This window comes from Chroicocephalus ridibundus, chromosome 1 (genome assembly GCF_963924245.1).
Source record: "Chroicocephalus ridibundus chromosome 1, bChrRid1.1, whole genome shotgun sequence".
NCBI lineage: Eukaryota > Metazoa > Chordata > Aves > Charadriiformes > Laridae > Chroicocephalus > Chroicocephalus ridibundus.
In genome coordinates, this window is record NC_086284.1 from 69094070 (window position 1) to 69106811 (window position 12742).

General features: G+C 45.9%; 1 protein-coding gene across 2 annotated transcripts in view; it reads right to left on the bottom strand.

Annotated features, from left to right (window-relative positions):
* The window catches only part of RASA3 (RAS p21 protein activator 3), a 138568-nt gene extending 136438 nt beyond the window's left edge, over positions 1-2130 (bottom strand). Inside the window, exon 1 of one of the 2 annotated variants that reach the window (XM_063338386.1) lies at positions 1850-2130. In XM_063338386.1, coding sequence (XP_063194456.1) covers positions 1850-1904 — 55 coding nt within the window. In that variant the 5' untranslated portion in view covers positions 1905-2130. Of the gene's footprint in view, positions 1-1232; positions 1333-1849 lie in introns of those variants that run through there. The other variant, XM_063338396.1, reaches the window with a different exon arrangement.
* Between the last annotated feature and the right edge of the window lie 10612 nt (positions 2131-12742).

Sequence of the window (12742 nt, forward strand, 5' to 3'; positions counted from 1 at the left end):
TACAAGGCCTGTTAGATTAGAAATACTCCCTCAAGCCATCAGAGCAATCCTGACACTTCTATTTTTCTGACAAATTTCACAAAAGGTAGGCAACTACAGGAAGGTATTTAACTTTTGAAAACAAATCCCAGAAACTCGTGCTCCTGCCACGAAAGCTGATGAATATATATCTTCAGATAGTTTCTAGTGAACAGAAGGAAAGAGCTCGCTTTTGTGTGTACTTATTGACGCCCTCTGCTGTATTACAGTAGAAAACCTGGGTGCAGCAGCACTCCAGAAAGAGCCTGACATTATTGCAGTTCATTGAGTAAAGACCTTCTGCTTAGAAGGCAGAAATGAACGAGCCGTGTACCAGTGATGCACGCAGTTTTTTCCTACTACTTACTATCCATACTAAAAGGCAACAAGAATCCTTACTGCAATACTGCACATTAATCAAATGCATAGCTCTGATGAGGACTCCGATAACTGAAGTCAGCAGTAGGATTAACTTTAGTCCATGATTTAATGAGATTAATCACAAGTCTTTTGCTGCTGTTATTATCTTTAATCTCTCCTACCACTCAAAGAAATCCCCACACTCTAGTGGCATCAATCATTTATGTATGCCAACATCACTGTTTTCTTATCAGAAAAGAAACCCCACACAAGAGTCGTCATCCTATATGTGAGATGTGTTCTTACTCTTTTCACTAAAAATCACCAGATAGGAACAACCTACAATAGCACCACTTGCACAGTGCCCAAATTTATCCCTTGCAAAAAGACTTTTCCCCCCCCTTCCTCTTTGAAAAGAGCCAGAAAACAAGTCTCTGACAATACTTCATAGTCTTATTGAATCTATTTTCTGGATACATAAAAAGCCACATAATTTTTAGCTTATGTCGTAAAATTTTACCTCTTAAAGTCTGCTATCACTAAACTACCTGCTAACAATCAATAAGGAAACGATCCTAGCAATGGTCTCTTCGAAATGCTAATGCTATCATCCAATAATGAGATTTCCGATGCAAACTCAGGTTCCCTTAGTACCCACCACGGCGACTCCGGCACTAAACTTTTCCACTTCCCCCCAGGCTCCCCCGTACCATGCCCCGTCTAAGCGAGGCACAGCGCTCCCTCTGCATACGGGTTTGGTTCTGTTACGGAAACGAGGGATTTCCCTCCCAGCCGGCACACTCAGAACCCTACCAAGAGAGAGTTTAATCCGCACGCTGACATCTGTCGCTTACTTTCTAATAATGTGGTTTGGAACTCACTCAACAGCGAGAAGAGCGACTCTCCAAACGCCAGCCGTAGGAAGCCGTGAGGCGGCGGCAGCCTCTGCCCGTCCCGCTCACCGAGGCACGGGATGAGGCACCGGCTCCTTCCACAGCCGCTTTTTGGCCGGCTTCGCACCACCTCTGCCAGTGACACAGAGTACGGAGACTCGGTGACCGCCTCTAAACTTTTAGCGCGTAACTTAGCAACGAAAAGGGGGGGGAGGGAAATAATAAATCGCGAAATCCGCCTAATATCCTGCGCCCGCCCGGGCTCCCGCCGGCGCCGCTCGGCAGCCGGACGCGCAGGGCGGCTGCCGGCCTGTCACCGCGGCACCCGGCTGCCTCACGGGCCCCAGCCGGCGGCCCCTCACGGCGCCGTTCCCCGCTGGCCTCGCACCGCGGGCCCCGCCGAGCCCCGCCCGCCCCGCCGCGACCCCCCGCCGCCGCCGCCCCCCCCTCCAATCGCTCCCCCGGCGGGACGGGACGCGGAGCGCAGGGGACCAGCCGCAAGGGACTAGCCGCAGCGGGGCTGCCTGCCCGCCCGCCCGCCCGCCTCCCTGCCGCCCGCTCCCACCCTACGCCCTCACCGATTTTAATCCTGACGCTCTGGAAGACCCGCAGCCCCTCTTCCTCCACCGCCATGGTGGTGGTGGTGCCGCCGCCGCGCCTGGCGCTCAGCAGTGCTCGAGCCCCGCCGCCGCGGAGACGCACGGGCCGGACCGAGGCGATGAGGAGGATGAGGAGAAGGAGGCAGGCGAGCCGCTCCGCCACGAAGGGAAGGAGGGCGAGCGGAGGGCTGGGAGGGCACCGCCGCCACCGGGCTGCTGCGAGCGACGGAGCGAGCAGCGCAGGGAAACGGAGCGCAGCGCCCGCCTCCCGCCCCTCAGGCGGGCAGGTCCCGCCCCCGCCCCCTCATTGGCCAGCGGGGCAGCCGGCCGCGGCGCTCATTGGTGGGAGGGGGAGAGGGGTGCCGGTGGAGGCGGGGCGGTGAGGGAGCGTTGCAGTGCTTTGCAACAGCTGGAGCGCAGCGCGCGCCGGCCGGCCACCCAGCTGCGGAGCGCGCGCGCCGCGCCTCGGCCGCCGCCTCAGCCGCCGCGGGGCTGCCGCCGCCGTCCCCGGTCCCGGTCCCCGTCCCCGTCCGGGTGTTGAGAGGCGCCTCCGCTCCTCCCGGCGGCGGTAGCCCCCCCTTCCTCATGCCGCCGGGAACTCCCGAGGCGGGGAGGGGGAAGGCTGACTTAACTCCGTGGCCCGTCTCCAGTGCCGGCCCCGACCAACCGTCGGGGAGCAGCCGTTGGCCCCGCGCGCGGGGCCTGCGCGTCATGGCGAAGGGGAGGGAGGGAGAGGTGTTCGAGGCCTCTTTCCCACAGAGCCATAAAGATGCCCTCAGGGTTGGAACCCGTTCATTAGTACGGAAAAGAAACCCCGTATTAAATAAACAAGCCCGCCCGGGCGTTCAGAGGGGCCGGGCTGTCTCCTGGCTCCATTTGATCAGCAGCAAAGCTGTCTCTACCTGACTGCACGGGAGGAGCAGGGAGTAATGCAGACTTGCATGATTACACCTTCAACAGCAAGAAACAGGACCTGTGTTAGCATTTGGTGCCAAACTTTGGGTCTTGTAAAGTCAGTAATTGAAATACCCCTTTTCCCTAAAGGTCTGCCAAAAGCAGAGCACAAAGTTCAATAGAGGTCTACAAATTACATTATTTGAAAAGGAAAAAACTCAGTCAGAGTCAGATAGTCATTACTATCCCCCTGAGGAGGCTTAAAACATCCCTGCGCAGAACAGTCCAGGCACATCACAGTCCAGCATGTCCGAGATGCACAACTAAATGCCCTGTCTCAAGCCTGCAGCAAAAAGAAAGAAAAAAAAAAAGGAAAAAAAAAACACCATCAAATGCTTTCCCACCCTAGCTGTAATTCCAGAAGTGAGAGAAAGGCAAACAGACTAAGGACATATATATATTAAGCTAGTATTGAAAGAACCAAACTATTAAAGGACAGCAAGAAATCAGAAGGCAAATCCTAAGTCAGTCATATGCGATATGAAGTCTGTAGGCAAGAAGTTGCCCAGGCAAGCTAAAAGAGTACAGTTGGACAATCCTGCTTCAATCATGGCAGGTAGAAAACATAATGAATTCCCTTTAGTAAAGAAAAAACAAACTACAAACCCACAAAAGTGAGATATTGAAATACACAAGAGCAAATGAAAACTTGGGAAGAAGCTACAATGGCAGTAGAAATCAGCTTGTGAGAAAGCCTGGGGCATCTGTGTTTTCCAGCACAGGTATGGTCCTAAGTCTGAAGGAAACTGGCAAGCTCACAGCCAAAACAAGCAGCAGTGAGTTATCTTAAGGAGCTGCCTGACTTACTGTGTCCTCCTTGTCTGCATAGCCAAGTGAAGTATGTAATTTGATAAAAATATTTTTATAGCAAAAGACTCTGAAGGGATTTTGTAAAGCACAGGCTTTCACTTACCAATGTCCATGCTGTTAATACCCTCCTCCTTGCTGCAATACCCTCCTCCTTGCTGCAATATGCCCAGTGTCCTCTGTAACCTCATTACGTTATCCCCATTACACCTGACGTGTAGTCTTTTCTCCACAATGCTCCCAGCTCATTGCAATACTTCAGCTCCTCTGCCCACTGGTCCTTTGCATCCCCTATGATAGTTTCAGTGCTCCCTTTCCTAATAACCTTCAGCATTTTCTTCACCATAGCCCCAATTTCACCTGCCACAATACTTCTGACTCCCCTATTTGTGTCTCGCCTTCCAGCTGGACAAGAGGCAACACAAGCAGCAGCCTGAACAGAAACTACAAGAACGCTGATCAGACAGCTCACACTTTAAGAAGGACATTGATTCAGACGAGCCAACCTGTTGTTGCCTCTCCGATGCCAAATGCGGCAAACAGTTTTGGAGTATGCATGTTATACAGGTCTGTTTTACCACTCCCTACATGCTCACAGATAAAAAGGAATATACAATGGCTATTGCTTTTGCTCCTTCGCTGCATACACATACACCTGTGCGCATACACACTTTGAACATATTTGCACAAAATAAATAAACAAATAATCTCACTGAAGAAGAATGGCAAACAACTGTTTTACACAATGCTGTACACAGGCAGAAACAAGGACTTTCAGCTATAAGCAACTGGACGAAATTTAGCTATAAGCAAAGTAAAATGGATCTTATTGTTGGGATCCCTCTAAGTTGACCCCAGACGAACTCACAAATTGAGCTTATAGAGGTCTTTAAAAACTTGTTATTTTTTACTTGTGGTGATTCAGTAAATTCTTCTACGCACTGATAATGGGAACTGGTAAGTCTTCCCCAACAGCATCAGGGAGAAACCTGCTTCCTGGTTATTATAGAATATTACAGACATCTCAGATAAAATATTTTACTTCTCTCTACTTTCTGTATTTGTCTAAAGACTTCAGTTGACCTCATTTCCCTGTCTGAAGCTTTTCTCATCTGCAGAAAGTTGACCCCAAAATAGTCATTAAAAAAAAAATCAATTTATCAATTCTCTTCCCAGCATTTGCTGCTGTAAGAGTTACTCTCAGCAGATACTCGACAGACTGTCCTTCCCAATTTACAGTTGTGTTCTTTTCAGACAGTCGTGGCACTTCTATGTCCTTTATGTCTAGGAAACAAAACCAGATATCTATCTATAATCCAGTTATTATACAGTCACAAAACCAGGCTATACATAAATTCCCCACCTCTTTTTGTGCACCTGGATTTGCAGTCAGAATCCATCACTTTTAAATCTAATTTAATTTGACCCAGCATAAATCCATTCTGTTACCTAAGGTGATGGTTGCCCCCCATGTCCTAACCTCAGGTGTTGCTTGCAACCTCTCCCTCTGCTGGTACTGGTGCTGGCAAGGCTTTGTGGTGTACCGCTTTTGTCGGTTAAAACAAAAAACAAACAAATTCTGATGACTCCCGTTTGTATATTATGAAAAACAAGAGGCCCATAAGCCATGACACTTTGAAATGCTTTGCCCATGATCATAAGTAACCTGAGCAGAAAGCATCCCAATCCAAAGGTGTGACTGGGGCACAGTGGCATGCTGGGCAGCTATAGGAGTGTATGCTTACCCACGGCTACACTTCCAGGCTGTTTTCCGGGATGGCCTAGCTTTATCGAGAGCACAGATATGTCCAGGAAGGCTGTGGCAAAATTCAACCATAAGCCCAGCCTTTCCTTTAAAACATAGTCAAATACCACCAACTGCTACACTTAAAGTATAAAAGAAACTTACCAAGATGCCTACAGAATCAATTAGCAACAATCAGAAAAGACCAACATTAAAAACAAAGCACCAAAACAGCAAAAACACCTTAGTAATTAAAAAAAAAACTTAACAGCAAGGAAAAAAAAAAGAAAGGAAAAAAAAAAGCCGGCACCTTCTTACACTCTTCACCCTGGAATAAATGAAGGTTCCTTCCACGAGAATCTATACATTGTTACTTGTGTCTCGCTGTGCTGTCCAGGTGCTTTTCTGGCTTTTCTGGTGTCCCCCCAGCTTTTTTCTGCTGAGGCTCTTTGACAGTGTTTTTGTGTATCAGTGTGCTAGTTTAGTTTCTGTTGTCTCTTGTTTTCTTGACATAAGGCTAAAAGCTTTTCGCTTCATCTGCAATAATCATCTGCCTCCAAATCTCCATGCCGTACAGTCCAACAATATAAATGAATGTTTCAAAACTCACATGAATACGTATTTTTAAAGATGTTAAACGAATGGTAAGAAACAGTCAAAGAATGCGCGTTGCTTTTTCAGTATCTCCATTGTTGAAACGAAACCTCAGCAGCAGCACATCACGTGTGTGTGTGTGTGTATTACAGATAACATGTGCAGGCAACATGAGGTTTGCAGCTGCTAGCAGCCTGATCAAAAAATCTAGGCGAGGTGAAATGCTGCTTTTTAAGATGTGGATGAGTCTGTTAATGACAGTATCTTTTCCAACTTTTCTTCATCCAAGCCATATGGGTTTATATTACCAGCTCTTCAGAGGATTCTTGGGTCTAAATTAGACTACAAAGAAGGTCATTTTCTGTGACTCATTTGTGCCAAGCAAGGAAATCATTTCCTCTCTTGATCTACATGATAGCTTTCTCTCGGGAGGAAACAGACTATAAGAAGCTTTCTAATCTCCTTTTGCATTATGCAAGAAACTAACAAAATATGAACCTACCATCCCCTGGGTACCATGAAGCTGCTACCTATATTTCTGTGAAGGAACAACATATTTAAGACAAATCTAAGGAAATATCACTGTAACACAAAGTGAGACTATGATCTGATAACCAAGCAAGATACTGTGACTGCATTTTAGGAACACATAGATAGTTTCAACTAATTATATCTGTAGCAGGCCTAAAGGCAGCTACTATTCATATAGAGATGCACGATATGACTACTCAGACTAGGTTGACCCAATAAACATTTATCCCTGTCAAATTGAGTGGAGAAGCAAAGATGTCTTTGGTACTGCCTCTGAATCTTACTCCCTGACTCTGAGTGGTAAATTCAGCCCTTGGCAGTGATACCTTTCACCATAAGATTGTAAAAGTAAAAGTAGTCATCTTCTTTTTTTTTTTTCTTTTTCTTTTTTTTTTTTTGCTTCTGAGGTCCTAGAACCAACAACCAATTGGTCAGGAAAGGTATGCAGTCCTTCCCCCTGCCTCCATGCATAGTGAAGTATGGCAGAAATATAATGAACTTGTGGAAGTAGGAAATTAAGAATGAGTCTGTGATTACCTGTGTCTCCAAAGGCTAAGAGTTTGCATCTGACGTAGCTACAGAGGAATGAAGAAACAGTAATGAAATTGCTTGTATGATTAGTCTGGCAGAGAAAGACTTTGGCCATTACACTAAATGAAAGAAGAAAAGAAGAGAATGATGACAAGAAGGTGGTTTTAATTAGCAAAATGTCAGCAACAGTGACAAGAAAGCACAGATTTCACAAAAATACAGAAGTGACAAAGTTTAATTGAAAGAGAAACATGGGAAAGAGTGGACGCTACTGAGATGAACTCTGTGTGTGTGTGTGACCGGTATATATACGTATTGTGCACTCACACACTGGATAAAAATAGATCTATGCATCAAAAGCAGAAAAACTGGGGATTGCACTGCAGTTACACTTAAGGAAAGCAAATACCTCCACTGTGACCCCTGAGTACAGGAAGAAAAGCATGTCTACCTGTTGTTTTACTACTTGCCTTTTCAAAAAATCTCACATTTTTGCTGGTTGTTGCTGGAAGACTGGGCCAGGAAGAGGCCAGAAGCGGGAAAAGAAAAACGGCTTTAATTACAGGAAAAAGGGGCCACTGAGAACTGTTTGTTACAATAGCTGAGACAATACAACTAATTTTCATGTATGTTTTTTTAATTTTATTTTTCTTAAAAAAAAGAACACTTTGCTCTTTTAATTCCTGTTCATCACTTCTAAAAATCTGTCAGTCTAGTCACTTCTAAAAATATGTCAGGCTCATGTCCTCCTAAAAAATATAACTATATTAAAATACAAGTCATTTCAGCAGCAAGCACAGAACATTCAGGATTCCAAGGAAGTTTACCAACATGAAAAACCTTCTGATTAAACTCGTACAAGCATTGTGTTCTGGGTCATATCTGCTTTACTTGAGCCTATAAACTTTGCTTTCCTATTAAGGAACAAATCCCTTTATCCTTCCATAAAAGATTATAACGTAATAAAACTGCATTAAAATCTTACAGAAAAAAAAAAACAGTGATTATGTACAAGAATGAGATGTGGTGAATTTTACTGCAGTTTAATAAGTATGCATCCATTCTCATCTCTCCCACATTAGGCTTCTGTGGAACTGCTGTAACTAAGTGAAAACAGCAAATAATCTTGGGAAAGAAAAACTGAGCAGCAATGGGACTTTCTGCTTTTTATAAAATACTGGGTACTGCTGTTTACAATAAATATGTGGTTATGCAAGAGGGCATATAAACACCCATATTTCACAAGTCATTGCGTTTTGGCAGCTGTAATCATCACTTTCATATTTTCATTGCTTTTATGTCATCAGATCATCTGCAGTCGTCTTTGTTCTTCATGAGAGTTAATTTGACAACACAGGACTCTATCCTACTCTCCAACTCCAAGGCAAAGCTTCACCCCTCCTCAATTTAGCAGCACCAACAGTATCTCTTCTGAGGGGTCTGCAAGGAGAGCTCTTATCCCATCTTATCCCTCATAACCACCCCAGGGGGGTATACAGTCCCCAGAAGGAAGCCACTGGGATTATACTACCAACATCTACCCAAAACCACCCATAAAACAAGCACTTCTCTGCCTCCTGGATATGTCCAGTTTTGTGCTATAATCAAGATACATATGACAAATGCTATAAAGCTTACATTGACTTTGGGAAGCTCTGCATAATTCATCCACAACCAGCGCTGTGAGTGACACAGCTATCCCACGTGCAGCTCTAAACCTTGAGTAGACTTTTCCATGTAGTCACGCGTTTACTATGGGTCAGATCCCGTGGTCTTCCATTTGCTCAAAAATCCCATTGAAGCCAGTGCTGGCGGGTCAGCTTGCGAGTGTCACCCTCTCTCTGCCTGGTGAATAGCTCCCATTGAGCCCACTGGGATTACTCATGTGTGTGAGTAACTACTAACGAGAGCAAAAGGAGCAAAATCCGGTCGTCGTTAAGGACAGCTAATCTGAAAAAAAAAACCCTCCCATAGTCAGTAGTACCATTCTGGCAGAGCAACTCTGCCAGCAAGGTGCTACCCAGGAAAGGCGATGTGGTGCAATTTGGCACCATTTTTTTTAGCATGTAATTCTTCAAAGCATCGGCTAATTATCCAGGCGTGACTGCATGGAGGAGCTCTCTCCCATCACAGTACATGAGCGAAGATAATCTTACACTATGAAACACAATTAGCCAGATGGTTATTTGGAGGTTTTTGGATAGAAGCAATTTCTCTGATCTGGGAGATAAAAAAATCAAAGCTGAATTTAAAAAAAATCATACCACACTTGATTCCCAAGTATTTAATTACATATTATCATGGTTAACTACTAATCATCTCCAATTATGCAATCTTATTTTATTGCTGTTGGAAACACATTTATAGCCACTATATAATGTGTGTATTTAAGTCAATATCTGAATAAACTGTCTGGAAAACACATCATTTATACCCAGATTTGGTTACTAGCGTGATTACCATCTGCCACCTGCTGGAAATTGCTGTGATATCTCAACTAAATTCCACGGATGGAAGGTCTGGTCACTCATCGAACAAGCAGAAATGTCAAAGAGCAAATACGCTCCTTGTACCCAGGAGTTTATTCCTCTTGCACCCACTAGGAAAGTTTAATTTGCACATGGGGGTATTTACATGCATTCCCAGACAAGCCATAACATGACATTGTTTAAACAAACAGAAATTTAATTTGCTATTGAGAATAACATCATCTTCCTGTCTCTGACCAGAAGGCAAGATATATAATCTGAAACTAATGCATACAGCTAATCCCATCTCAAACTGGCATAGCGCTCTTGCCACTCCGCTGGAAATGGCACAACTGCAGGTCCCGCTGTGCCATCCTCACGAAGGATTTCTTCCTCTACTCAATACAGTCTAGCATTGTCATTGAGCCTCATTTGAAGAGATGGACCATGCTGGCTTTATGGTGGCCCGCAAAACCCTTAAGGAGAACAAAACCAGCCTGTCCAAGACATCTGCTCTCACTCAAAAAAAAAAAAAAAAAAAGGAAGAAAAAAAAGCAGCAAGAGGGTTTGGATGAGGTATTCCTCAGAACGCCAGAACCTTGTAACTTGCTGCCTCTGTGCCAGCAAACCAGAGTAAGTAATCCAAGTAAGCCAGAGGGTAAATCCGAAGGCAGCACTGCAAGACTCGCTTTGCTCTCTTGCTTGCGTGGAACAGGCTGGATAGTAGCAGGACGCACAGGAAAGACTAGCAGTTCTTGTCAGTGTGCTGGCTTATTGCATCTGACTGGCCGATGATGGGACTAATTGTATTGGTGTAATTTTGCAGTTGGCAGGTCTCCCTGGGCCACTGGGGAGAGACAGGTACAACTAGATAAAGTTCCAGACCTTTTTTTGTTCTAAAAATCATACTCAGGCCTTCAAGCAGTTGACTTCTATGTGCCCAGCAGGTTTAGAAGAAGAGCCCAGGGTTCACATTTAGATAGTGATTGCATTCAGGGAAACAGTGCCTTCCTCTGGGTACCTTTCAATTATTTCTGAGGTCAAAGAAGGAGAATGAAAAATGAAGGTGGGGATACAAGTGATTTTTGAAGGTTAAGCAGGTCTGTGTGATGAGGTGGAGAAAGAAAGAGAAAAGGAGAATACACATCCAAGGACCTAATAAAATCATAACTAATTCCTCATTCTCTCTACTAACTTCCTTTAGCCATTATAAAGCAATCAGATGTTTATAGCAGGAAGAAGTAATATAAGCCCTGAAAGCAAAAGCAAATCTAAACCACTGAGCAACACATTAGCAAGAATTAACACTGGCATTTGCTATCACATGCCTGCTGCGGAGTGGAGGGGCCAGGCCTGCCCGAGGTGAGCAACCCTGGGCAGAGGCACCCGCATCCTATGGCAGTGCACGGTATTCCCACAGGGAATACTAATGACGGCCCATTCCCGTAACACGTGTGCACCACCGTGCACCCATCCGCAAATGCACAAATGTTTCTGTTGGCGTTTGCTTTTCACTGAAAGCCTTCTCTGCTTTGCAGTCCTTTTTCTGTTCTTAGGAGGTCACTATGCTTCAGACCACTCAAAGTTTTCTCCTCTGTGCCAGTCTTAGGAGGCTACCACCTCTCTTCCAGCAACACGGACCTTGCCTGCACCAGCAAGTTACCCTCATTCCAGCCGCAAATTTAGCTATGCCTCATGCTGACAAGTGGGCTGAGGTTTGCTCTTATAAAGCCTGATGAGGGTTTGATGCGAAGAAGAGACCCACAAATTAAAAAACTGCCAGGCAAAGAATCAGCAACACTTACTTCTATTTCTGGAAAGAAATCTTCTCACCGTTGCAGTGACATTTATATCCAGGAAAATGCTAAGTTCCCTACGTGGACAGGGCACATGGCTGAATGCAGATTGCTGGGCCAATTCACTCAGCTAGAGACCAGCTTTTCAGCAGGAACAGCCTGCTCCCGGTTACCTTCTCCAGGGCCTTCTGGGATTACCCAGAAAGCGTTTCCCTCCTCAGGCAAGGTGGGAGACAGGGCCCTGGCCTCATCCCTGCATGCGCACTCCGTAGCACCCCCACCATGAGACCAAGCGTTCCTCAGAAAGCTAAGGACTACTGCACAAGCAAACCAACATCGATGCAGAAGCTCAGTCAATCCTCCAACAACCCTCTCCTCTCCTCTCCTCTCCTCTCCTCTCCTCTCCTCTCCTCTCCTCTCCTCTCCTCTCCTCTCCTCTCCTCTCCTCTCCTCTCCTCTCCTCTCCTCTCCTCTCCTCTCCTCTCCTCCCCTCCCCTCCCCTCCCCTCCCCTCCCCTCCCCTCTCCTCTCCTCTCCTCTCCTCTCCTCTCCTCTCCTCTCCTCTCCTCTCCTCTCCCCTCCTCTCCTCCCCTCTCCCCTCCTCTCCTCCCCTCTCCCCTCCTCTCCTCCCCTCTCCCCCCCTCTCCCCCTCCTCCCCTCTCCCTCTCCTCTCCCTCCATGCCCTCCTCCCACATTAAAACCACTGAGGAAAATTAGTTATCAGCACTAATCTACTTGGCATTTTTTGCTCTAGATCAAGGAAATCCTGGATTTTGCCAAACATTGTCCAAAAGATTTAAAATTGTGTACGTAGATATAAACATATGTGTATATAAATAAAACTCCATATAATTATGGCAATGTTTTTCCCTTCCTCTTCCTCTTTTCCCACCCCCTTTCCCTTCTCTCAATTTCTCAGACAATAAGTGGGAAACAACCTTTTTTTTTTTCCCCCAGCCAAAAAATTAATTCCTACTCAAAGCTTCCAAAAGTGTCAAGTCTAAAGGAAGCATCTGGTAAATCTGTTTTTGTATTGCAGCGGGAGCCGTAGCCCTCACGTCCCCTTCCCTTCGCACCACTCAGGGCAGTCAGGGCTCGTGCCACGCTTGGGAGGGTTTGCTCCGCTGCACACGTATGCACCGAGAGGCACGCTGCGTGACGGCAGGCAGCCCTTAGATGGAAGCGGCTAGGTATGCTGCACGCACAGACAGAGCGGGTCCCACTCACCCCAGCAGGTTTTCCAGTTGCTTTTTTTATCCCCCTGACTACAGATGGACTCCTCAGTTACTCAGTCGGGTGGTTTGCTTGCGAGTTATATGATAAGGGTGTGCACTTGCAGGGTCAAAGTCACTGCATCGGACCCTATCATGTAACATACTCAACCAATAAAAAAAAAATAAATAAAAAAATTGGCTTCTCTCAGCATCTCCACATGCCCATCCAGGGAC